This window comes from Asparagus officinalis, chromosome 1 (genome assembly GCF_001876935.1).
Source record: "Asparagus officinalis chromosome 1, Aspof.V1, whole genome shotgun sequence".
In the NCBI taxonomy this organism is placed as follows: Eukaryota; Viridiplantae; Streptophyta; class Magnoliopsida; order Asparagales; family Asparagaceae; genus Asparagus; species Asparagus officinalis.
This window is the reverse complement of record NC_033794.1, coordinates 60,298,044-60,325,387: the sequence shown is the minus strand read 5'-3', so window position 1 is coordinate 60,325,387 and position 27,344 is coordinate 60,298,044. Positions and strand designations below refer to the sequence as shown.

Below are 27,344 nucleotides of genomic sequence, written 5' to 3'. Positions count from 1 at the left end.
CTATGAGTTATACGGCACCTTCTCGGTTTCCCTCTTTGGCTCCAGTACCTGTGTTCACCGCTGATAAGCCGCATGGTCTGATACAGAGGGTCACGGACAGTCACCACTTGACGCTACGTGAGCTGACGACCAACGCGGTGCTGACAGATGAAGCCAGGGCAGAGCTGCCGAAACCTCAGTTTTTGTTTGGCGACTCTATGACTGACCCTTCCGCCTTGTTGCTCAAAGAGAGCCGGTGGTTCCGCACGGTAGAGGGGGTTCATTATTACCTCCCCAGCATGTCGAGAGGGTTTTCGATCGTCGAGCTGCGGTCCCTCGCCATTCCTCGGACGATGCACTGGGATTTGACCCCTTCTCAGGACGGGGTCACTTGTGGCGTCTTTACGGGCTCCACTGCTGGGTATGGAGTGGAGAGTTCGTGCAAGCGCGTGACGGGCCTGCGCCCTGGCTTAATGTCCGCTGAACCGCCCGTGGGGGAGTCGACAGCGGTGGCGGAGACCTTCCGTCACCGTTTCTTTCGAGCTGGTGGAAGCTTTCCCCCTAAGGACTTTAGGGCCCCGGGGTGGGTCTATTCTGCACCCGGCAGCGACACGTGGTGGTCCAAGATCACCGACTACATTCTGACCGAAAATGCTGATCTCAAAGGCACAGAGCTGTATGTGGCCATTGAAGCCACTCGACATGGCTTGCGGATCAACGCTTCTCAGTTCCATAGTAACTCCCAATGGTGAGCTTGGTATCACCCCCTTCGAGATGCACGACGTGTCGGGGCTGCCTCTGGGAGACTTTCCTTACGAGGAGTACGTCCCTGATCAAGATGAGATTGATCAGCTGTCGAGCCATTCCCCTTTGGCGGTTGAAACTCTGTGGGAGTTACTCTGCCACTACCACATATGCCTCAGTACCCTAGGGGCCTCGGATCACAAGGGGAAGAAGAAGAAGACCCCGGGGATCAGCCACAAGAATTGGGCTGATTACCTGTTCCCGGGGAACGATGTCAAGGGGATTCCCGCTCTCCCATTAGGCGTGCGCGACCAGTCTGAAGTGGAGGCGAGGGCAGCTAAAGAAGGAAGCACTCTGACTCTTGACCGCGACGAGGGCGGGTTTAAGTCTGGTACTGTCCTTCACTCATTCCATCATCAGGTAAAGTTTCTCATCTCGGGGAAGGCGCTGCTCGCGGGGTACCTCATGTTATGGCTGAAGAGGTGCGTAATCCCCACTCACTCCTTTGAGGCTCTTCCTGTGGAGGTCGTGTATCCGGCGGTTTGCCTAGCTCACGGGAAGTCTTATTCCCTGGTATCGGCGACGATAGCGTGCATTCACCGAGGGCTCCGCACTCTGACGGCCCAATTCTGCCGTGTGTCGGTCCTTGATGAGGGGGAAGGAGTAGTTATCAAAACTCCCAATCCTAGGGTGGGGCTACCGTACACCTACTTGATGGCGTGGTTCGTATACCACTGCGAATGTTTGATGAGCGCCCCGGCGGCGCTTCAGGACGATAAGTTTGTCCCCTTCGTCCAGCGCTTGGAGAGGTGCTCTTGGAAATGCAAGGACATCCCTGATGCAAGGAAGACGCTCTCCCACTTCGGGCATTATAATTTTCGCCGCTTCTTCCCTTATTTCAGCGGGGGCGGATATGGAGAATCTCTCAGGGATGCTCCGACGGCGGATCACTACACGGTCCTTACTCGTGGTGCCTTTCGCTGGTTGGTGAATATCCGACCGGGGTATCACATTCTGAGAACGGGCCTAACATGCTATCTCGAGCCATACATCCCCTGCAGGTTCGCCCGCCAGTTTGGGTACGATCAATTGTATGTGGGCAACGCCAATCCCCACCTGCGCTTTGAAGGAGGACTGGTGGATGGCGCTCGGGGATGGTTCTGGACTCATGCTGGTGGCACCCAGGCTCGTTTTGAGCTGCCCGCGCGGGATCGCGATTTACACCACACGCTCTTATACTGCCGCTGGTATCGGGGCGCTAGTGCTAATCCTGCCAATTTCTGGTTCCAGAACTCATGTCTGGTGGAACGCGATCGTCCTGTCAGGGGTTCTCTCCGTTCTTCGAGGTGAAGGGGCCATCAAACTGCTAGGGAGTTGCTCTGAGGGTTTTGACGCTGGCTTAGACGAATCCGAGGTTCCCGAGGTTCGAGTTCCTTCTCCCTGTCCTTCGCTGGATGCCCCTGGCGAACCAAGGGAATCCGGGCGCCCAAGACCGGTCCAGAGTCCGACCATTGGACAAATGGGGGCGTCGCTTCTGTCTCCGAGTAGCTCGCTTCTCTCGAAGCGTCAACGGGAGGCAGCGGCCGAGAGTTCCCGAGCGGGGGCGGCTAAGAAGGCCCGTGGTGATGAGACAGCGGAGACCATCCGAGCGGCGGAAGGTCGGGATAATGCTCCCCAGGTAAGCATTCCTGGAGCAGCGACGTCTGGATCTGGAGCTGCACTGCCTGCCTCTTCTGCTGCATTGGGGGCGGCTCTGGCGACTTCGGAGGACGGGCGGCTCTGGCGACTTCAGAGGACGCTCCTTCGCAGACTGGTGTGAGGCCACAGACGGGAGTCCCAGCGGCTTCTGCGTCCGCATCAGGAGGTAATTTTTGCATAGCGTCTTTGATCGCAACGATGATCCCATACCTTCTGACATTGGTATTGGACCTATGCAGGCGCGATTGAGAAGGTGATCTTCATTCCTTCCGACGAAGAGGAGGCTGGAGATGAGGAGAGGCCCACCGGCTCAGGTAAGCGTGCGTTTTAGCATTACTCCTCCTCCCGTACCCGACCGTTAGTAGGGTCCCTTTCGAGGGGTCTCTGCTAACCTCCTTTCGTGTATTTGTAGCTGATCCTACCCGTGAAGTCGCAGGTGAGGAGGGTCCTCACTCTTGGGCGAATCGCTCATCTGAGGAGGCGGGCGAATCTGAGGAGGATGACAATGTCTCGGTTCACGATGCATTGTCCAGCGAGGAAGAGGATTTGGCTCTTGAGGACGCGCCTGGCCAAATAGGGGGATCTCCTGCTCCTGCGGAAGCGTCGTCTGGGGTTCGTTCATCGGCGCGAGAGTCTCCGCTTCAACGGGAGGCTCCTACTCTGCAGGTGACCATTTCTTCGTCGGCGGCGGCCGTTGACGTTGTGACCACTGCACCGAGGGCGTCATTGGTCGCACCGGCTCCGGTTAAGATTTCGGGGTGGTTGGAGCTCTTGGATAGCTCGCACCTTGTCTGGATCAATTCGGATCCCTTTCGTCGTGACGACGAAACCGAGGAATTTACCGCTAGACATTCCCAAGAATGACTTGGTAGGATTCATCTTGAGCTGATGAGTCCTCATGAGTTCGAACATAGCCTTCAAGTCTTGGAGGTGATCCTCCTTATGGCGACTCTTCACGACCAAGTCGTCCACATAGCATTCGACCGTCTTTCGCAGATGATCTCGAAAGATCATGCTCATGGCGCGTTGGTAGGTTGCGCCGGCGTTCTTGAGCCCGAAAGGCATGACGGTATAGCAATACACCCCCATGGGAGTTCTGAATGCAGTGTGTTTCTCGTCTTCGGGGTGCATTTTGATTTGGTTGTACCCCGAGAAGCCGTCCATGAAGGACATCCTCTCGAATCCGCACGTATTGTCAATGATGACATCCGTGATGGGCAGAGGGAATTCGTCTTTAGGGCATGCGGCGTTGAGGTTCCTAAAGTCGATGCAGATGCGGATCTTGCCGTTCTTCTTCAAGACTGGAACAATATTCGCCACCCAGTCGGGGTGTTGCTCCTCTCTGATGAAGCCGGATTCGATCAGCTTCTTTACTTCAGATTCGATCGCCTCCATGATTTGGGGGCGAAACCGCCTCTGCTGTTGTTTGACTGGCTTGGCGTCAGGGCTGATGTTGAGGCGATGCGTGGCGACCCGCGGATCCAGACCAGGCATATCCTCGTAATTCCAGGCGAAGACGTCAATGTATTCCCGTACGAGGGCGATGAGATCCTCTTTTTCTTGAGGAGGCAGACTGCCGCTGATGAATATGGGTTTGGGATTCGCCTCAGTACCCATGTTCACCTGGAGGATTTCATCTTCAGTTGGTGGTTCGCGCTGTTCGAAGCGACTGTTCCACTGGGCGCTAACATGGCGATCCCATGTCTCGTCGTAAAGTGGAAGTTGTTCGTCCTCCGCCATTCCGGCGGGGTCTACTGTGGCCATGTTGACCGTAAGGCCATTGAACAAATCCCTTACGCTGACGTCTGAGTCCCAAGCCGAGGTTGTTGACGATTGATCCCCTGAACATGCGTAATCGGAATCCTCGTCGACGTAAAAACACAAATCTGACGAGGAGGAGGAATAGCCTAAGCCTCTCCGGGTCCTGTTGAAGTAATTTGACGGCTTTCCTTTGGGGACGTAGGCGGGTTTGATGACCGTCTTGCGCCCTCGGCCGTAATTCAGGCCCTCTGAGCGAGTGAGGTCGTACCCCATGTTGCTCATTATGCGTTTCGCTACTCGACTGTATTGCGAGAACTGGGGTGCTGGGTCTTCGTCCTCAGATTCGTCCCATAGCGTGCGTAGGGGGCGATCGATTCGACCGAAGATGATGTCTTTTCGATACCTCTTCCGTGCTGGCACGACGAATACAGCTCGCGATGGCTCGATCAGTCGCGTCTTGAAGACGTATGACGAACATACCGGCAAGTGTAGAGAAGACTCACTGTAGAGTGTCGACCATGAGTTATTAGGTGCGTCGTCTTCGGACGAGGAGCAAGACGACAAATAAGCAAAGTCGGATTTCTCATTCATGATAAGCTTTTCTGCCTGAACGGCGTTGGTTACATGGTGACTCTCGTAACCAATTACAATTGACTCAAAGTCGTTCAGAATTAAGCTGTCACCGTATTCATGTTCGCTGTCCGCCTCATTGCCACTCTCCAGTTCTTCTGCTGGTGGCTGGTCGGGGTCCTGGTACAGCAGAGAATCCGCGAAGTAGTTCTCGCCGCCTTTAAAGGGATGTTTGTCGGCCACTACCGTTCTTACTCGCTCGTAGTCGTCCACATACTTCAAACATTGGTGTAGTGTGGATGGAACGATCCGGTTGCCATGAATCCACGGACGCCCCAGGAGTATGTTGTAGGAGGGTTCAGCATCGATAACGTAGCACGTCACCTCCGTCTTCATGTCGCCTATCCGACACTTCAGGCGGATTTTGCCGAGCGGCCGAGTACCCGTGGCGTTAAAGCCGAAGATGGTAGTCGAGGTCGAGGCTAGGCGCTTCGACGGTATCCCCAAGTGTTTGATTAACTTCAGGGGCACGATGCTTAGCGCAGACCCCGGATCAACCTGGATCTGATCCACTTTCGCCGAGCCGACGTATCCCGTGAAGTACAGCGGCCGGTCATGGGACGTGCTCTTGATGAGCATGTCCTCGGGGGTGAAAGTGATGCAGGGGATCTGTCTCTCTGAAACTTGGCAGCAGGTTGTACAGCCCTGTTCGATCTCCGTTTCTTTTGAGAAATGGGTCGAGAACGCCTCTGCGTCGGCCAACTCAATTGCGCGAGCACGTTGAACCGGTAAGGCTGGCGGCTTGAACTTGGTCCATCTGGATTGGGAGGGACTGCTGCAGCTGGCCTCGCGGGAGGTCCTGCCGGGTTTTCTCCCCTCGCGGGGTATTCTTTCGCGAACTCCTTTCCGGCTCTCGTGGCGAAGACGTTGGTGTCTTCTTCAGAGTCGGTTAAGGCAGTCATCGCCGCGTCGTCTGTATCCAGGATGGCGGTGACAACGTTGCAATATTTCCTCTTAGCCTCCTTGGAAGGCTGTGCGGTCCATTGCTCGTCGTCGAGGAGGTCCGGATGGACCCACATCACTTGCCCTGATGGCAGAGTTTGTGGAACCAAACCCTTCTCCCGCTGGTTGTGAGGATCGTCGTTAGTGATCTTCAAAACCGCCTTGGGGATAGGAATTATCCCCGCCGGAGCTTGGACCTCCGGGAGACCCGTCCCAAAGCTCAAAGTGACCATGTTCGTTGTCACCTGCTTTTGGACCTTCTCTTTCTTCAAGACCCCCGCGTCGTAGAGGGCCTGGAGTTTGTCCTTGAGGACGTAGCACTTGGTTGTGTGATGGCCAAGGAATCTGTGATATGCACAGTAACTTGGGTCACCGGTTTTGTCCGCCTCCTCAGGCTTCGCGGCTTCTGGTAACTTAATTCGCCCACTCTTGAGTAGAGTGTCGAGAGTCGCCACCACCTGGTCTTCTTTGAAATCATATTGCCGCTGGGGGCGTGTCTCAAACTGCCTGGGTTTAGGCTTTTGAGCAGCCTTTGGTGCCGGGGCGGAGTCGACCGTCATGATCTCTTTTCCTCTCGACTGAGGAGGGTTCTTCGGCGCAGCTGGCTCTGCTGCTCCCTTTTTAGACTGCGGCTCTTCGGCCTCCAGTCTCTTGATCATATTTTCAACTTGCTCGCCTTGGCGAACAAGTTCCTTCCAAGTCCGGGTCTCTACTGCCCCTATTTTGGACAGGATATGGATCGACAGATTGTTGCGGCACATCTCAATCAGCGTCGCCTCGGAAACTTGGTCCCGACAGTGGACTGATCGATTCCGAAATCTCTTCACGAAGTCGTTAACCGACTCCGACTTCCGCTGCTTCTCAGCGAGGAGAGTGGCCATCGACACTTCCGTGTCGTCGTCGAAGAAGCGGGGGAGGAAGAGCTTTTCGACGTCGGCCCAAGCCTTAATGGAACCGGGCTCCAGTTTGCGGAACCATTCGAAGGCTACCCCCTTGAGGGTACCGATGAATAGTCGAGTGAGAATGGCGTCGTTACCAGTAAGGAATCCGGTCTGTGCCATGAAATAGTAGATGTGCTGCGAGGGTGACCCCTTGCCATCAAACTGTACCAAGCTGATCGGCTTGAACTTCGCTGGGTATGGGACCGTGTCCCATTCGATAGGGTAGGGACGTACCACCCCCAGCTTGTTCATATTTTGCTGAAGCTTCAGCGCGTTCAGTTGGTCCTGGAACTCGTCGAATCTTTTATCACGGGTGCTATCCGCGGTGTGCGACGTTCCTATAGATGTTTTGGAGGAGTAATCGGACTGTCGATCATCCTCTGTCTCAGCCACTGGTCGGTGAGGAGGTACCCACTCCTTGTCCCTAGTTTGCCGGGGTAAGGGACGTTGGGTCCTCTTCTTCTTCTTTTTCTTGTTCAGCAGTTGCTCCATCATTTCTCTTAGAGAGTCGATGGTCGCCTGCTGTTCCTCCAGCTTTTGAGCCATTGTCTGCTCGGCGCGAGGTCTGAGAGGTGGCCGCCGCCGAATGAACCTCGTCTTCGCCGCATGAGGGAGGTACTAAGGTGGCATAGTCAAACCCAATACTTAACCCCCTGCGACTACGGGTTCGCTGGAATATGCCTTCCTGCCGGCGTCGAGCGAACTGGGTGTTAGGTCTCAGGACGGAGTCTGAGTCTGGCGAGTCGGAGAGTACCGCCTTCCCCCTGTACGTCATGTTAACTGTGGCGGATGAGAGCTCCAGGTCGTCAGCAGCGCGTCTTTTCTGGTGACGGCGCCTTTGACGGGAGGGCCTTGGTCGAGAGGACTGTTGAGAAAGTCTCTCAAACACCGAAGGTTTCGCCGTTCCGACACATTGACAGTCGGCGAGGACCGTGTGGATGAGTCTCTCACAGTGGCACTGAGGACTCGCCTCATGGATAGTGCGTTTGTGAGTCAAGAATTCTCTGAGGTCTTCTACGGGTGGTTGGTGACAACCCCCGGCCTCAGAAGAGTCACTCTGGTGAGCCGACGAGAGATTTTTGGGCGCTCTCTCTGGTGCGCGTTGGGTGGAATGCTTTGGTGCTGGAGTTGGGCGATCTCGCCTTGACTGGCGAGTCTTCGCGTTTGAGCGAACTCCAGTACGTGGGCGAGTTTCGACCCCATGTTTAGAAGAGCGGGTTCGGGAGGATTCGCCTACCTCTCTACCTTTACGTTTATCCGCCAAATGATTATGGCGGGGCTCGCCAGCCTTCGAGGATTCGCCTACTCGGGTAGGCTCGTACGCTCGGTGTGGTTTATTCGCATCAGGGATATGACCTGAGAAGCGAAGTCCTCCTGAGCGGATGACTCTGCCGTCCTCGGTCGGCGCTCCTGATTTGGAGGGCCTCCCGACGTCGGGCAGTTTGCCTTCCCGTCTAGCGTTTCTCGGGCCTGTATGATGGTTCAGGTGAGAAACGGAGGTTTGGACCCCCTGTCTGACGGGCGTTCGCCGCTGCTGTTGGTTAACTCTCCTATCGAGGGGAGCATCACCACAGGTAGTGGCAGTGTTGTTTGTGCCGGAGTGAACCGGCGTTCCCTTCGGGGTAGGTGTCTGCGGGGATCGCTTGGCGACCCATTTGGCAGACCCTTGCCCTTTGCGCTCGACCCCCGGCTTGGCGTTGATCGATTGTGAGGGAACGGGTTCTTCCGATGAGACTCGGGTAGAACCCGTAGGTGCAGAGGCTTTGACCGTCTGAGGTCGGCCTCGACGCACGACTCTGTGACGTTTGCGGGACGCATCGCCACCAGAGGAGGAGGAGGACAAGTACTCTTCGTACTTGGCCTGGTCGAACTCAATTTCTAGGGACTCCACTGTCGTCCCTACAGCAACCTCATCAAACTGAGCCACCACCATTTCACTCGATGAAACAGCTTCTCCCACTGTGGTCGCCATCTTCTGTAGGGTGAATATTTGATTTCCCGAAAAAAGGGAGTTTCGTTTGTATTTATAAGAAAGCTTATTACAAACTAATGATCAAATAGTTACAACAGAAGCAGAGGGAAGGCCCTCTTTGTTTTGTGTGGGGACTTTTAGGTGGCTACAGGATGCTTCGCTCGATGCTCGTGTCGAGTCTGCTTCCCTTGGACCGTTCGAATGAGGTTGCTGGAGAGCTTCAGTTCGCAGTAGAAGCTCAACTTGAGAGAGTTCGGGTCTGTTTAGTTCGCCGGCGATCGGAGCTCGGAACTAAGCAGTAGTGCTGCAATGCAAAGAAAGTTGTGCAGAGAGCTTGGTCTCAACTCTTTTTCCTAAGTTTTGCGACCTCCTCTCCAGTGTGCCGGAAGAGGCTTTTAAATGGGAGAAGGACAACTTGACTCCTCCTTGAATTGTGGGATGTGACCACATCTTCTTCAGAGACGTCTAGCTGTTCCTCGAAACCATGATCGGTCATTCCAGGGATTGTGCTTTATGTCCTGTCACCTACGATGGGAAGGCCCATTCTTGTATGTGAGGCAACAAACGACTACTATCCGAGTGGATTTGACCAGCATTAATGAACCGCATTTATGAGTCCGCAGATCGATGAGGCGTCTGTCCGATCACCAGTACTGTGCGTGACCGCCCGGCGTGCTTTGAGCACGACGCTTTCTCCGCTGCAATGCAAAGGTTATGCAGAGAGCTTGGTCTCAACTCTTTTCTCTAAGTTTGCGACCTCCTTCCCCTCCAGTGTGCTGGAAGGGGCCTTTAAATGAAAGAGGGACAGCTTGACTCATCCTTGAATTATGGGATGTGACCACATCTTCTTCAGAGACGTCTAGCTGCTCCTCGATACCATGAATGGTCATTCGAGGGATTGTGCTTTATGTCCTGTCACCTAAAATGGGAAGGCTCATCCTTGTATATGAGGCAACGGCCGTCTGCTATCCGAGTGGACCTGACCAGCATTAATGAACCGCATTTATGAGTTCACAGATTGATGAGGTGTCTGTCCGATCACTCGTACTGTGCGTGACCGCCCGACGTGCTTTGAGCACGGTGCTTTCTCCTTTCCGGTCAGGAGAGGCGGCAAAGTAGGTGCACAGTACTCGAGTGGGTCTAGCCAACTTGCCGAGTGCCGGCGGATCCAGCTCTTGACTCAGACAGCCGAGGTGAGTTGCATTTATGAATGCTCAGGTTGACTCTACACCTGTCCAGTCCTTCGTACTATGAGCGGCCGCTTGACGGTCTGAGGGTACTGTGCCCTCTCCCTTCGGGTCGAGAGAGATGGGATGGCCCATCCCAGCACGTGGGGGTAGCGGATACCCAGCTGTACTAATGGCCTTGAGATTGCAGGCGGATTCGTCTTTGGACTCGGGCAGGCGAATCGCGTAAGGGGCGAACTTCCGCTTTCCTAACCGATTTTATCTCGTGCAGGCGAGCCGATCATTAGGCGAATCTGGAACCGAGCACGTTTGACGACGTACGGCTTAGGCAGGCGACTTCTTGTGAGCGAATTTCCTGTAGGCTCATCAGAGGTATTTTTTTTACCGTCTACAGGGTTTCCTTGTTTGGATTATTTCGCTCGACGTACTACGTCTCGAGTTGTAGATTTTTAAGTATTAATTCCATCTAGTGTATGCCCTTGTGATTTGGATGATTAGACTGATCGCTAGCTGCATGATTCGTTACCTGATCGATTCTGGATGCTTATTGTTATCATAATTTAGTAGTGTTTTCATGTTGATTTGTGGATTTCAATTGTACGTTCTTTTGTAGTTTCTGTTATCGTATCGACTTTCGCATTGGATTTTCGTTCGTTCTATTTTCTTTGTGGGGTCGGGTCTTGCCGTGCGCCATGCACCTGACGTACACCTGTTTTCTCTGGTGTACGTCAGACTTAGGAGAAGAACAGGTTCAGCTAGGAGATCTCCAGGAGCCAGNTGTGATCGGGGACCTGTGACTTCACGTTGTATTTATTTCTAGACGCTTAGCGTATTGGATTGAGAAGAAAAGAAAAAGAAAAAAAAAATGATAGTGTATATTTCTTCTCAATCTAATACGTCGCGGGCTTGTTCACGTTCCGGTTCCCGTGTATTTTGGGAAGCGGGGCGTGATAACAAGCTTTAGAGCTTGATATATTGTTGCCTCTGTTGAAATTCTTTTGTTAAAGATTTTGTTTTGATTTGTTGCCTTGAATTCATTATATTTCACTTATATATGATGATATTTATGTGTTTGTGCTTATGGATCATCTATTCGTGCTTTATAATGTATTCTATAAGTGTTTTGATCATGTCTTACAAAGAAATTTTTTGTTGATCAAACATCATTTTTGGTTTAAATGGTTGATTTATGATTTCATTTGGTTGATTTGTTTTCTTTCGAAAACTCTTTTTACATGATTCTCATGTTACTCTCTCATTTGTTTTCATAAATCTATTTTTACATTTTTTTAATGTTAATGAGACACTATTTTTTACATTGATATATTTAAATATGTTCTCATTATCTCTTGAATGTGAGTGATTTTTGGCATATTATTTATGCTTGTTCACATGTTTGCCATGATCTTTTATTGCTTATATTTCATATGGCTTTTTGATAGGGGGAGCTATTCCCTATATTTGTTTTATACTCACCTATGCTTATTGATAGGGGGAGTTTTCGCTCTCTTCATACATTTGTCCCCTTTTTGATGTTGTCAAAGGGGGAGAAATATTATGAGTAAATATTGTGAGTATACATTTCTTTTCATATATGCATGTGAATTATAATTTATATATTCATTTCCTTTCATGCATATATCATTTTTATTTACTACTAATGTTATTTATCTAGTTTTTGTGCATTCCTATGTATTGTAGACAAACAACGTAGTTGGAGGATGGATGGATTGCGCCATAACGACGATATCAAATGGAGGTTGGCGGAATTGTGGAGTGAAGCAACATACAATTCAAGTTAAAGATCAAGTTTAGCTTCATCCGCAACGTGTACCAAGTTGAGCTTCAATGAAGATCAAGATCAAGCTTGGGTAATTTAGTATAGGTTTATATTATGTGTGTTTAATACGTTAAGCTCAATATCTATACACACACATTTTATTGGTTTCTTTATATATATATATAGTCATATATATATGTATAAGTTTTGGTTTCTATGCATATATATAGTTATATATATACATACATGTGTTTTGAGTTTTTATGATTATATATATGAAATTATATATTTCATATTTTCTATTGTGTTTTTGAAAACATTGCATAGAATATGCAATTTTGTGAAAATATTGTATTCTTAGTTTGTAGACTTTAATATCAGTTTATACATGTTTTACTAAGTCTATAAAAACATTTCACAAAGTTTCAAAAGTTGGTTTATGTCAAAACATCAAAATTCAAGTATCTCATATTTTCATGTTTTGGACTATTTTGTAAAATGATGATATTTTTCATTTGGGAGGTCCTTTCTGATAACCAGTCGCTGTAGCATGTTTATTATCATGTCTACAATCATTCCTCAAAGTTTTGCATTTTTTGGAATTTATTTGATATTTTTAAACAGCGTTTTAAAATAAGCAAAACAGTTTTGAATATGTCAGTTTTCGGTCGACCGAACCGGTCGACCGAACCTGAGTTCTCGTGTTCACTGGGCGACAGAGAGTTCGTCGGTCAACCGAGAGCTTCCTTCGGTCGACCGCACCGGTCGACCGGATAAGTCAGCTGGTGTTTTTCTCGTGTTTGACCTGGATAGCGGTCGACCGAAATTTCCGTCGGTCGACCGATCGTTTCTGTCGGTCGACCGCACCGGTCGACCGGATAAGTCAGCTGGTTGTTTTTCTCGCTTTTTGCACCTGCGGATAGCGGTCGACCGAAATTCCGGTCGGTCGACCGGCATCGTTTCTTGTCGGTCGACTGCCCGGAATTTTCTCGTCGACCGCCGCTCGTTCTGACTGCTTTCCAACAACTGTTTTTGCTTACCGTTGCTGGGGTGTTTTTGGGTTTTTGTTTTGGAGTTTGGCTGAGTTTTTGAGTGGGTATAAATACCCTATTGATGTTCTCTTTCAACCTAACTAAGAGAATTGTTTAAACAAGTTTAAGGGTGTTTTGTGTTTGTTTAAAAGAGTGTTTAAGATTTTGGTTTGTGAAGATAATTTCACAAGGGCTTGAGGAGATAATCTTTGGTGTTTGGGCTTCAAATCATCTCTCTCTCGCTCTTGTCATTTATTGGAGAAGTTTTCTAAACTCAATCTAGCTTTACATTTTATTGTTTGATTATCATTTTATTAAGCTAGTATTCATATTGAGTTTAGTTGATTTTATTTTCTCTATGTTTATACACACAACCCTTTGAGCTTATTGTATTTACATTCATAGTATAATTTGGGGTTGTGGGTTTGTGACTAAGAGTTGTGCTTAATTGAGTTCTCACCTTGTTTAGAGAACAATCAATTGATTTATATTGTGCTTAATTGTGAGGATTCACTTGTAATACACTTGTACACCGAGAGAAGTGTGTGGTGAGAGACGGGGTCGAATCCAAGAGGAGTGGCGTCGGTTGACGTGCCTAGGGAGAGGTTGTAACCGAGCACTTGAGGAGGAGGACACGGGCTAGGACCAACACTTAGTGTGTGAGGTGTGATTGCATAGTGATTGTATTGTGAGGTGTAAACGTTGTTCGGGTGAACGTAGAAAACCCGGTTGAGATAGTGGAGATCTCCTCGAGGTGAGGAGCGGAGACGTAGGTCGTGGGGACCGAACTCCGTAATCATATTGTTTGTTTGTGATTGCATTGGCGCACTTACTTTTATGTTCATATCTTATATCGCCTTTGTATATTGCTTGTTGATTATATTGCTCAGTATCTAGTTTAGATTGTTTACCCTTAAGTTTATATATCCTTGCTCATATACTTGTAATATCTCATTGATAGGATATATTCATTTGTTCATATTGCTTATCCTAGCTTACATATCTTGTTGTATTTCATACTTGCTAGGATAACTTATTAATATATTTTAATTGGCATTTAATAGGATTAGATTAGCATAAGACCCTAATCACCCCCCCTCTAGGGTCTAACAAAGGGAACGCAGGAGGAAGCGTGGAACGAGACGACGAGCAGAAGAATCAAAGTATCTAGTTTTCAGCCTGTGAGTCGACTCATAACAGTCATGAGTCGACTCATCAGGTTGAGTCGACTAATGACTGTCATGAGTCAACTCATCGCTGGTTTTTGAGTTTTGTCCAGTTTCTGACGAGTCGACTCATCTCAGTTATGAGTCGACTCATCGATGGTTTCCTGGTTCGTTTGGGTTTCTGTTCACACGAATTCCTGTTGGTTTTGGATCTGGTTATTTACCAAATTGCCATCCACGTTTGTACACCTATATAATGGATTGTTTTAGGGTTTCTAAACAATCAGAGAGAATCAGATAGATTCAGAGAGAGATTCTAATCTTTGTATTAGGGTTTAGTGAGAATTGAGAGTTTGTTCTTGATTCTAGTGAGATTGTGAGAGAGGGATTGTAATCTTTTCATACTCATAATCTAGAGAAGGTATTTTCCTTCGCCATATACTGAATTGTGCTTGTGTTTCTATCATCCTCTTCTCAACCCACCTTTGATAATTCCGCGATCAAAGGTGCTCGCACGGCAACTCGTATCATTCTCCCATTGCCTCTACGTACTACTGGGGTTGTCGAGGAGGAGCGGCGAAACGAGTCTGCTGGCGAGGCAGAGGAGATGTGTATTCAGCATAATTCTCAAGCACTCGGTGCTTAGCATAACTCGCAAGAGGAAGAGGAGGAGGAGGATCAAATGACGAAGAAGGCTGTTAGGGAGAAATCCGATTGAGGAATTCATTCGTGAAGGAAGCAAACTGTTGCTGAAGAGATGAGGAAATTCTTTGAGCAGATTCCTCTAACTGTGCTTGAGTGACATAACTCAAATGTGTTTCTTCAGTGGATGGAATGGAGGATCGGCATGGATGATTAGAACTAGCCATTTTGTACAATGAAGAAAAAGATGCCTCATTGTGGCAGCAAAATTGTTGATGTCAGTTATCAAACAAGAAAATTAAGTGTGGATTATTTAGCGGGTTAGGATTCCTCAATCTTCTTGGATGATTGCTTATGGAGTAGAGAATTTAGTCTTGCACACAAACAACACGTGAGAGGAATGGAGTTGGGATCTCTAGTGGTTCCTCTGAGGATCAAGTTAGTAGTGAGCTTGAGTGGAGAAAAAAAGTATGATTATAGTGTGATTATTTGTAAAAGATTTCTTGCCCTGGTGTAGTAGATAGTGAGCCTATTTATAACAGATTCAGAAGGATTGTTTTGTAATTTCGGCCGAGTCCAAGCATGCAACTTAGTCTGTAAATACACTACAGATGGTGTCAGTTATCTATGCGATTAATGTGATGGTGATAATAGAAGTACGGTGCCGATGGGGATCGATGAGTAATTAAGACTTTTGGTTCTAATTATACGTTTAATATGAGGTGATGCACTACCAGCGGTAACAAACCACCCCTCCTCTCGGCCTTTGCGAGAAGGTCAATAATTCACGTCTTTCGTCTGTTAAAAACCAGTCCCGATACAGGGATCACAAGCGTCGTTACTCTTTCGTCTCCGTCTCTCTCTCTTCTCCCTGATCTCGATCTCCCGCAGAAACATAAAAATAAAATAAAAATCCCCATTTCGTCAAAACCCTAGAATTGGATCGACTGAACAATGGGGAGTAAGGTTTGGGTGTCGCTAGATGTCGGAAGCGATGGAGTCGCTCTCATCACCATCTCCAATCCCCCAGTCAACGCTCTCGCTCCCGCCAGTAATTCTCTTCTCTTTTTTCAATTAGTTCAATTTTGGATTGTATGCTTCCGTGCTGTTTTACCTTGGGATTGATGACCTTTTTGCTGATGCAGTCGTCGCTGCGTTGAAGGAGAAGTACACGGAGGCGATGAATAGAAGTGATGTCAAAGCTATTGTGCTGACCGGTGAGGGCTTCTCTTCTTGCTTTTTGCTTGAGCTTATTGGTCTGTTTTTTTTTTTTTTTCATTCATTCACATCGAAGTAGAAAAAGACTTGATTTTGCTTTAATTTCAGCTTTTTAGTATGTAGTTAGCCTGGCTTATATTCCCACAGGCCACCAATTTAAAGCAGAACTATATTTCTCGACCCTCGCGATAACTTCGGAGTTTTAATGCGTCCCCAAAGGACCTTTGATCTTCTGTACCCCCAGTTATTCCTCAATTATTGTTTTCGGAGAGTGAACTTATTGATTGAACTCAAAATTAATGTTTGTTCATTTCATGTTTCTTCTCTTACAGGCGCTTCAGGGAAATTTTCTGGTGGTTTTGACATTAATGTTTTCGCCGAGGTTCACAAGACAGGCATGGGATCATGAACTAGCCCCTGCACGTACACCTAATTCCTGGAAGAAAGACACTCATTTTTTCTGTTTTGCATTGTCAGGAAACATATCGCTGTTGCCAGATGTATCTGTTGAACTCGTGGTGAACGTAATTGAAGGTTTCTCTCATTATCTGTCTATCTGCATCTTTTTTTCAACACTTTTTTGTTCTACTTTGTGAACCATGTTTCTATCTTCTTAAGTACGGGCTCTGCGCCTCTGCGTTCTGAAAAATCCTGACCCTTTTCCCGTGTTATTTTTTCTTCAGATGGACCGAAACCTTCCGTTGCAGCCATTCAAGGCCTTGCTCTTGGTGGCGGTTTGGAGTTGACTTTGGTTTGTTTCTTTTAGTTGATTATAATTGAGCGATGCTTCTTTTCCATTCTACTTATAACTTTTGGAAATGCTTACTTCGTTAGATACTTATCCACAATTTTTCTTCAGGGTTGTCATGCTCGAATATCAACTTCAGAAGCCCAACTTGGATTACCTGAATTGACTCTTGGTATTATCCCCGGATTTGGAGGTAGTGCTTATGTACTTGTATGGTCACTATAATTTTTTAGAGTGCACTACTTCAATAGTATAGATATGAAACAAAGTACAAACTGATATTCTGAATTCTGTATAGGCACTCAGCGTCTTCCAAGGCTTGTAGGTCTACCAAAGGCTATAGATATGATGCTCGTAAGTATTTGGTTTTAGTCTCATGAGGTTGTTCTGCATCTTTAGCATCTTTTTGGTCTCTAGCCTTCTACGATATTTAGTTTGCTGAAATCAACCAACCATATTCAAAATATTTTATATCAGTTTATTTATTAGAGTTGGCAAGCATTATTGTCTATTTCCGTGTCTGGTCAGAACTATTTGTTACCTGTTAATTCAGGCCTTTGATCGTTTTTACAGAGAATTATTGTTTGTTATGAACTCCTTGCATTAATTGCGATGAAATATTGAGTCAACCTAGTTAAATCCTTTCATTAAAAAGATGGTTAATGCGTTGCTCTGCTTACTCTGATGAACTCTTGTCTGTTACCCATCTTAGTGGCAAATTCTGATTTATTACTTTTTTACTTCTCAATTTTTATAGCTGACTCCAAAAAAAATGGGGATACAAGCTTTGTTAATGTTGCTACTGCAGCTGTTGTATTTTCTAATTTTTTATGATGTTTTTTTGTTGCCCCGTGTTTCTTCTTGTTCTTATAGGCTAGCATGTCAGTTCCATTTAAGTTTATTGTAATGAAAATATTTGGATTGAAATTCTTGAAGTGTGATGAACATGTTATGCATATCCAACATGAATTTTGAATCGACCGTGTATGAGCTTCTTGCACTTATGATCTCCTGCAGCTTTCAAAGACCATTCGTGCCAAAGAAGGGAAAGAATATGGCCTTATTGATGCCATTGTTTCCCCTGAGGAGCTGATAAGAGTTTCAAGGCTTTGGGCATTAGAAATTGCTGACAGGCGTAAGCCTTGGATTCGTTCCCTTCATCGGACAGATAAAATAGGCTCCCTTGCTGAGGCACGAGAAATATTAAAAGCTGCAAGGCAACAGGCTAAAAAGACTGCTCCAAACATGCCACAGCACCAAGGGTGCCTTGACGTAATTGAGGAGGGAATCATTTTTGGAGGATATGCTGGTGTTCTGAAAGTAAATGTGCATGCCTTCCGTGTAATTTGATACACTATCAATATAAAAGAATAATGATTTACTGAAATAGATTTTTCCACTTCAGGAAACAAAGCTTTTCAATGAGTTGGTTTTATCAAGCACTTCAAGAGGCCTTGTTCATGTGTTCTTTTCTCAACGAGCCACATCTAAGGTATGTTCCAGATTTTCAATATAATGTTTTTCCCCCTCCAGTAGCATGATGATTCAGGTATGCTTGAGTTTTTGTTGTTTTTTAGCATTTGGTGATGTTTGGTTAATCTTTTTAATGCTATAATGAATCAATTCTTCTTTTATAAAGAATCAAGGGCGATGGTCTTGTTCAGTAAACTGGCCAAGGATGCCAAGATTTCTATATAAGGGAGACATTATGTATTTAGATTGAAAAGTGTGCTTGATCTTCTGAAGCTTAGTGGTCTGCTCATTTTCTTATTGATATCAAAATGGATTGAGTTTTAAATATGAAAATAATTGGTTACATAATACCAGATTTAGGCACCATTTTGATCCCAGGTACTAATCCCTACGATATAGTTTAAGGTGGAAATCCCATTCGACATTTCTTTCCCCTGATTTGCCCAAGTGACCGACCTAGGGGATTTCTCTACATAAGACCACTCTTCGTTAGTTTTTTGAAATGCAATTTTAATGATTTTATCTGGTTTACTGTCTGATGTTGTATGAAAATAAATTAGAAGCATAGCTGAGATGATGCTACATAGTGTCTCAAGTACCATGATTATATTTTTTGTTAGCCAACAGACCATGCTCATTACAAGGAATGCTTACCATCATTCTAAGCAAGTTAGACGCACAGCTGAGAAAACACCACATAAAACTTTCACTCACACAAACATTCACTACAGAAGAGGGAGTGATCTATACTAGTAGCAACATTCACTAAAAAGAGGAAGAAACCTAAACTGAGAAAAAGGTGTCTCACTATATTCTAGTTGGTTTACTTTACTTTAAGCACCTAAATAAAAAAATGAGAATGATTGTAAGTTTACTTTTTTATGCATCAAGTAGGCTGAGAATGGATAGTCAAAACTAGCAAGTTGCTTTAGGTTTTGTCTTTGCAGTGTGTTACTCCAGATTCAAGCAACAATTTAATTAAGACTGGTTTATTTCATGCCTACTTAATGCGTAAGAAATTCGAAAGAGGCACTCTAGGTAATGTAGATCAGCATGAATGGTAAAGATTTCCTATTTAATTGAGTACATTAGATTTCAATTGGAGAGGATTTGATTTCACAACCTTCTAAATAGGTAATACCATAACTGTATTCAGCCCAGTAAAAATAATTGAAAGATTCCGTTACTGGGCTTGTGCCTTGTATGAATAGTGCAGTATTTTTTTTAACTATATGCTGTTTGCAATTGGTTCCATTCTTTTTTTTACCTTCTTCCAGCAAACTTACTATTTTAATTTCCGGTACCTCCTCAATGAGAAGCAAAGTGTTGTGGAGAAATACAAGATTTCTCTACAATCGGTTTAATAAACTTATGTGTTAAGCATGATATACTTTCCTTCTAGCTTTTCACCTTTCTTTTGTATTTATAGGTACCTAATGTTACTGATGTTGGTCTCAAACCAAGACGGATAAAAAAGGTTGCAGTTATTGGTGGTGGGCTGATGGGTTCTGGCATAACTACTGCCCTTATCCTAAGTGGCACACATGTCATTCTCAAGGAAATTAATACCACATTTCTGCAGAAGGGATTGAAATCGGTAGCAGGTAGTTATTTGAATTGAATTATTAGATTCTCAGTCTTTGCAGACATTTTCTATGTTCTTCTCTGTTCCAAGGAACAAACCAATTGTTATTGCTATGGATTTCTGATAGATATTAAGAGTCAATATTAGCTATCTTTTTTTAAAACAATCACTTCTTTATATTTCCATCTAAAGTCAATTACTTGCTTCTGAGAATCTTGTCTGTGAACTTTGTATGCCAGCAAATCTTGAAGGCTTAGTGAAGAAAGGATCTATGACACCGGATAAGATGAGCAAGACTTTGTTACTTCTCAAGGGTGTGCTTGATTACACAGATTTCAAGGATGTAGATATGGTTATTGAGGTTAACACGCGACTTTTTTCTAGAATTAATTAAGCGATATATAGCAAAACTATTAACTAGATGCAAATATCCGAGTGACGTAACAATCATACATGTAGCAAGCTAGATGGTTGCATTTATTATAGCTGATATCTAGGTTATTCATATTCTTTACATCTACATCTGTTTGGAACAGCAATGTTCATTTTCTAACAGAGCTTTGTCTTTCAGCTTATGTTTCCAGATATTTCTTACTCTTTATTGTTATTTTTGGATAGTTGCGTTCAGGTCACTTTTAATAGGTTCTGATGATATGACAAAGCCAAAAGGCCTCTATTGCATGCGGCTTTTTCCTCATTCTCATTTTTATATACTAAATGTTCATCTGAAAGGTAGGGCCTCTCGCTTAAGGACTATTTTAATATTCAATGACTCAAGTGTGTGCACTTGAACACATAATCATGTTTGCCTGGCTTGAGTGCATGTGTCTTTTATGCATATGATGGTTTGCCATGCCTTATTGTGTACCAGCATCATGAAGTCTGTCATCTTGTGGCTGTAAGGGTCCGAAATCAGACAGTTACACTCACTATTTATTTCCCGTTTACCTGATGAAGTTATCGTGGGAGCTTGATGGCTTTCAACAAACTAGCATATTGCTTTAATATCTTTCTCTAAAAAAGTCTTAGGACTCTTCTCTGGAAGAGAAAGCCTTGAAAAGAAAATCATTTAGAAAAAATATTTATGTATGGATACCTATTAACATACGCAATACCTATAGATGCGCTAAGTAGGCATGTACATTTACTGTGCTAAGCGTATATAATTATGTCTACGTACATTAGCTAACATCTTTCTCTGAAAGATTTTTTTTGCAAGGACCTTCTGAAATTTTTTATTTTCTATGACCTTTTTCTGAAAGATTTCCTTTTCTAGGCCGTTATTGAGAAGGTCCCCCTGAAGCAATCAATATTTAGTGAAATCGAAAAGGCCTGTCCTCCGCATTGCATTTTGGCAACAAACACGTCGACTATTGATCTGAACATTGTTGGACAAAAGACGAGTTCACAAGACCGCATTGTAGGGGCACATTTTTTCAGGTTAGCATTTGTTTGTTACATGTATGTCAGAGCTATCATACTATAACATTCTCTGAAAATGACACTTAAGAATTTGAGATATTTTTTTAAATTTTTATAAGGAGTCAATGATAACGTTGTGATAAGTGAAAACAAATAGAAAGAAAATAGAAAAGTTGAGATATAAGAGCATTGAATTATCTGGCTACTAGCTTATAAATCAGTTATTTATTTATAAATCAAATTGTGAGCATGCTTCATATATTCAAGAAGACTGACATATCTGGTTTACAGACCAGTTTTAATAAAGACAAGACCCCGATACATCCAACTAGATCGGTTTCAGCTGGTTTTGATCTTTCCAGTATCCACCAAGAAACATTGACATCAATGTTTTAACATTCAGAATGATTTAAACTCCTGCAATCAAGTCCTGAGCAATGTAGTATGGACATTTCTATTGCGGAGCTGTCTCATATTAAACACAGTTGTTGACAGACATGTCAGTACCAATGTTCTGTTTCATGTTTAAATTTGAGATCTATTGTGCATATGGTGTGTTACATCATGTCATGTTTGTGTTTATGTGTATGTGCCAGTGCAAGATAGATCCTGGGAGAAGGGGAAAATAGTGAAAAGAGAGAAGGGAAAAATAGGAGGAGGAAGAATAAGGAAGCTAATTGCATGATTTATAGATCTCTTCATGGTCAAATTCTTGCTGCTACTTGCAGTTCAATGAATTATCAATTAGTCCATTAATTCTTCTCCAGGTTGTTGTTGAATATTGTACTGTTGATGTTTAATGGTCCCTACCTTCTGTATTTCATCTAAATCATGGGTATAATGTATATCAATGGTGAGGGGAGAAGTTTGCTCCTCTTTGTATTGTTCATCCCGAGCCAAATTGGGAGTCTATTTTTCTGCTGTAAGATGATAGACTCTTATGGCTGTAAGAAGTACCATGAGAAAAGGTTTGAGTTTGACACTCATCAATGCATGGTTTATGGTCTCAAACTGTTCAACATGACATTTTGGAGCTTCTTTTCCATGTGAGTGAGGTTTAAGGCTAACATTCACGTCTTGGACTGTTAATTTTGTTTATGTGCAAACTGTTCTGCGTCCAAAAAGGATGCTTGCAAGCCATATTATTTTTTGTAGTTCATACTCATGCTGGGTTCTTATTTTGTGTCAACTTTGAAATGGTACTAAATTTTTAGAGTTAATTTTCCTTATGATTTAATATATTGTGCACAAGTTCTACTCAACTAGTGGCCATTGACTTTTAGCTTTTTTTGTTATTATCATGCGCCGGTGATGTATCATTTCAAATTTACGCAATGATGATTTTCGCAGTCCTGCTCATGTGATGCCGTTGCTGGAAATTGTCCGCACGGAGAAGACATCTCAGCAAGTAATCCTTGATCTCATGACTGTTGGAAAGGCAATTAAGAAAGTTCCAGTCGTGGTAGGGAATTGCACAGGATTTGCTGTTAATCGTACTTTCTTCCCTTACACTCAAGGATCACAGTTGTTGCTACATCTTGGTGTTGACGTGTTCAGAATTGACGCTGTGATTAGAAATTTTGGCATGCCAATGGGACCTTTCCAGTAAGCTTTCCTTTATCCCTTGCATGTTCTTGCAGTTGTCTGCTCATACTATGCTCGAGATTCGCAGAAGGCTGATAATGTGAAATTATATTCTAAAATTTTTAAATTTATTTTGTAATCCAAATTGTTTAGTTAAATATAATCCACATTGGTCAATTGATAGACTTGCAGATGTGGCTGGGTATGGGGTTGCTTTGGCAGTTAAGTCAATATATGCAGATGCCTTTAAGGGCCGGGTTTTCCTGTCAGATCTGATGGATCTGATGGTTGAAAATGGGCGACAAGGTATAGAAGAGATTCTTTTTTAGTTTTTGAGTTATCTGTTGCTTTATGTAATATTGCCATTGATGAAGGGTCTTTCCATCTTAATATTAGTTTGTGATTCATGTACGAGTGTAACTTTTGTCTGACAGGAAAAGCCAATGGAAAGGGTTACTACTTGTATGAGAAGGGAAGCAAGCCAAAACCAGATCCTAGTGTGCAGACAGTCATTCAGGAATCTAGAAGGCGTGCTAACGTCATGCCTAATGGAAAGGTCCCTATTTGTTTCTCGCCCTCTCTGCATGCATCTATCTAGGTAATTGTTACCTGTTTATTTTACTATACAGTACCTGACATGATCAGTTACTATTCGATGCAGCCCATATCTGTTACTGACCAAGAGATTTTGGAGATGGTATTCTTTCCTACTATTAATGAAGCGTGCAGAGTCATGGATGAAGGGGTTGTTGTAAGAGCATCAGATATTGACATTGCTTCTGTTCTTGGAATGGGTTTTCCCAAGTATAGGTTAGTGATCTTGATTTGATTCCTCTTACCTTCTGTTTCCTATGTAGGAACTTGGGGTAGAAACCTATTTAGCTGAAACATAGTTTACTCCTGACATATAGTAAAAAAAACGCCCATGCTACACAAAGATAACTAATTCATATTGTGTAGATGAATGCAATTATATCACATCTAATAGGTTCTGCAATTATATGGTTTGAGAAAATTAGAACTTTTCATATGCTTTTTTCTGCTTGAACAAGCTGACAGTAAATTTACAGTTTTAAATTTAGTATTCCTTCTTTTCACAAAATAAAAATTTCTTATTCCAGCAGTCTTGCTCAAGCATCTTCCATTTGTAACGCAAACTCAACCTTATTCTTTGACTATACTTTTATCTAGTTTGAAAGTAACTATTGATGGGGCATAAAAATATACCTCTAGAGTTGCAAGTGCACAACCAATCAAGTTATAGTATAAAAGTTATCGATTCCACGAGGAAGGTGTTTGTAGGAGAAAATCAAAATCGGTTCTTATGTTGTATGTGTGACAATTAGGAGTGATGAATGTGATTGTGGAGAGATAAAGAGAGTGAGAGTGATTGTATGTAAATAAAAACAAAACAAGATTGAGAGTGTAGAGATAAAGAGTAGATGTGATGAAGTGTAAGTGTAAACAAAACTACGAAAGGGAAGAAAGAAAGATGAAGGAAATAAAATCAAGAAACAAATGAGAAAAATCAAGAATAAAGAGGAAAAATAAAGAAAGTAAAAGATGGAGGATTCAATTAAAGATATGAGGAATGTAGAATTGAATTCACTAGCTAGTTTCACGCAATTTCCAGAGTTCCATAAGTATTAATTCCACATTTTTAAAAAAAGCAATTCCCTAGAAGGTTCTATCCTCGAGGCGAATCAAAGAAAGAGAAAATAAACAAACATAAAAACCAATCCTAAGAGGGTTCTAGCGTCAAGGCAAATAGTACAAGAAAATAAAATCTAAACTATAAAATAAATTGCAAGGAATAAATGTAAGAATTTAAAGCAAAAAAGTAAAGACATGAAAGAAAATCTAATCTATTAAGCATGAAAATAAATCTAAGGCAAGAGGGTTCTAACCTCTTAGCTATTTAAGCAAGAAAAGAAAGCAAAAGATAAATTTATTAACAAAGAAAATTACATCCCAAAAGGATTCTAGCCTTAATGTAATAGAAATGTGATTATCAACTATCTTCTGACTCTTTTTTGTTTATGATTTTACTTGAAGGGGTGGTCTTGTATTTTGGGCTGATTCGATCGGATCTGGCTATATATATTCAAAGCTTAATGAGTGGGCTGAAAAGTACGGTGGCTTCTACAAACCATCACGGTATTTGGAAGAAAGAGCTAAGAAAAACCTTCCACTGGTATGAACCTTGTGTTTAGTTCTCCTTCCCTCCATCTTATGTGATTTTTCTCTGAACTGTGCTTATAGTTTCTACCTTGTTTGCAGTCATTTGCATTTGAATGTTTTAAGTCATTGTTTTTCTGGATTTAATGATGATTTCTGAATGTCAATAATATCACATGAAAGTAGAATTTTTTTTACTGTTTCTCCTGTCAAAGTCCACTTTATTTTCCCGTCTAGGATTAAATATAGAAGACAACTTTGGCACAAACTAATGGAAAGGAAAAGAAATCTCCTAATGTCATTCTCAGATTGTGTCCATGGAATATGTAGAGATTCTGTACCCATGTAGTATTTGAATAATTTGAAAATATTAAAATTTGAGGGCTAAAAAGTAGGCCTCTTTTGAGGGAGTAATTCAAAAATAAAACTTGATTTTTAAAAAATTTCTATTATTATACTCTCAACTGTTATTTCCTTGCCTCTATGCAGAGTATGACTAGTTTGGCACCATCACAAGCTTCAAGGGCGCGCCTTTAATGGGCTTCACTGTGTTAAAGACATGAAGGAAGTGCAAGGAATAATACTGGATTATGTTTCTTCTGTTGCGAGCATTTTAGACGTACTAGAAATTAAGTTTGCAAAAACACAGTTATAGCAAAAAAATGTGTACTAATGGTTTCTCTGTATGTGTCTTGGTGACATCCCCAGTGCAAAAACATAGAACATAAAATGTGCATTAATGAAAAATAAAGTATGTTGTCTTGATGACATCTGCATTGCAATATTTTCTTTGTATGAGATGGATGTCAGATTCTCCCCATTTCTACTCCCCCAGTTTGCGTGAAGTGCGAGCTTGAAAATCGGAATTGACGACAGATTTTCACTCTGATGTATCGTAGTTCATGTTGGTAATATCTTTCGCTGACTTTGTCCTTGTGATGCTACTGCCATGGACAGGAGAACCAGTACCGATACCTTCAGATTTGCAAATGTGAAAATTTTATCCTAAAAATTTCTACACTCAGTCACAAGCTAATTTTAGTAAAATACAACATATTATTAATTGTACTAAAATACAATTACCCAGCTTTCTACAGCTTCCCTTTTTTATGTGCAACTGTACATATTTGAAATTTATTTTCATTTTCCGCCCTTTATAAATACCAGTTCAAACGTCGCAAGAGCACGAGAGTAATGTCTCGCAGGATCTCTCCCACTCTTGATCCGCAGCAAAAAGGAAAATACCTTTTTTAGTAAAACCCTAAAATGGTCGATGTCATTGGTGGAGATTTTCGATGATGATGCAGTTGTTGCCGGATTGAAGGAGACGTACACGGAGGCCATGAAGAGGAGCGCCGTCAACGCCATTGTTGACCGATGATAGTTCCAAGCCTTCCCTTCTTGGTTTTCTTGATCTAATTGGTCTTTTATTTCATTCCATTGAAGTAGGAAAAAAAAAGTTGATTTTGCTTTACTTTTGCTCTTTATTCTGCCACTAGCATGAGAAGGGATGAAAATTGAATTCAGGTTGGAAATTTTAACTGGAATTGACGAAGAGGAAGACTTCATGATCCCGGAGGATATTGAACACCCCATCATATAAAGAGATAATTTTACAAATGGGATTAAATTATTTTACTTACTAACTTGATGCTTTTGTTAGCATATAACCTCTTTCGATGTGCGAGAGAGTTGATCTCTACCATCATGTTCCGGAAATCTTTATTTCATTTTCACGATTCGGATTTGAATACAAGGTAAAATGTTTTTAGCGTTGTACACGCAAATTTGCTTTCTTCAGTTGCTCAAAATTAATTTGTAAGTTTAATTAAAAACCCGTGATATATAGTTTTGTGTGTACTAACTTTATAAAAGTTCTAACAGTTGGCATACCAAAATATTTGAAAATTTGCGTTGCTTATAAATGAAAAAAGTGTGATATTGTTATCACGTGAGGATTTTTGAACTTCAATGTTATGGATGGTAGTTTGAAAATAATTCAGAGAGGGATACATTTATGGGAAAAGAAAAAGCATCTGGGCAATATGAAATTTAGTAATTGGATGTTGTACTTTGCTTTATGTTAAAAATACAAGTTTTTTCCCCCTTGGACCAGCTTATGTTAAATAGAGTAATATATTTACGTGACTGCCTATTAGACCGCAGGTGGTTCAAATTCAAATAAGTTTTGTGTTAAAGTAAATTAAAGGCTGTTTCTTTTTGGGCCTGAGTTTGTGACTCCAATATAAGATACAGTGTAAGCTGCAGACTTCTCGATGCTTGCAGTATATAGCAGAGATCGGCGAGATGTTTGGCTTTATTTACCCCCTCCTATTATTTCTTGTTGTGTTTCTGTCGGCTGAGCTTGTTACTATGCTGCGAAAGTTGAACCTACTGTTCTACTCAAAAAATATTTTGTTGCTTCTTCCTTTACATGCGAGGGAGGAAATTTTCTGGTGGTTTTGACATTCATGTTTTCGCTGAGGTTCAGAAGACAGGAAACACATCGCTGTTACCAGATGTGTCCGTCGAACTCGTGATGAACATAATTGAAGGTTTCTCTAATTTATAACTACGTGACTCGTATTTATAATTTCTCTAATATTCACTCCGTGTTCTATGTAAATCCCCATTTCCTTTGTGTTAGTTTATTTAGGTGGGCA

At 43.3% G+C, this 27,344-nt stretch overlaps 1 protein-coding gene across 1 annotated transcript; it reads left to right on the top strand.

The window, feature by feature from the left end:
* LOC109824930 (peroxisomal fatty acid beta-oxidation multifunctional protein) lies at window positions 15,225-25,465 on the top strand. The gene is made up of 18 exons (XM_020391561.1): window positions 15,225-15,524; window positions 15,619-15,690; window positions 16,024-16,086; window positions 16,169-16,225; window positions 16,375-16,442; window positions 16,551-16,632; window positions 16,738-16,793; window positions 17,457-17,759; window positions 17,845-17,931; window positions 19,342-19,516; window positions 19,737-19,858; window positions 20,774-20,937; window positions 22,270-22,524; window positions 22,688-22,809; window positions 22,938-23,059; window positions 23,165-23,313; window positions 24,559-24,697; window positions 25,171-25,465. Exons 1-18 carry the CDS (start codon window positions 15,428-15,430, stop codon window positions 25,216-25,218), a joined length of 2,181 nt encoding a protein of 726 aa, XP_020247150.1. The 5' UTR covers window positions 15,225-15,427; the 3' UTR covers window positions 25,219-25,465.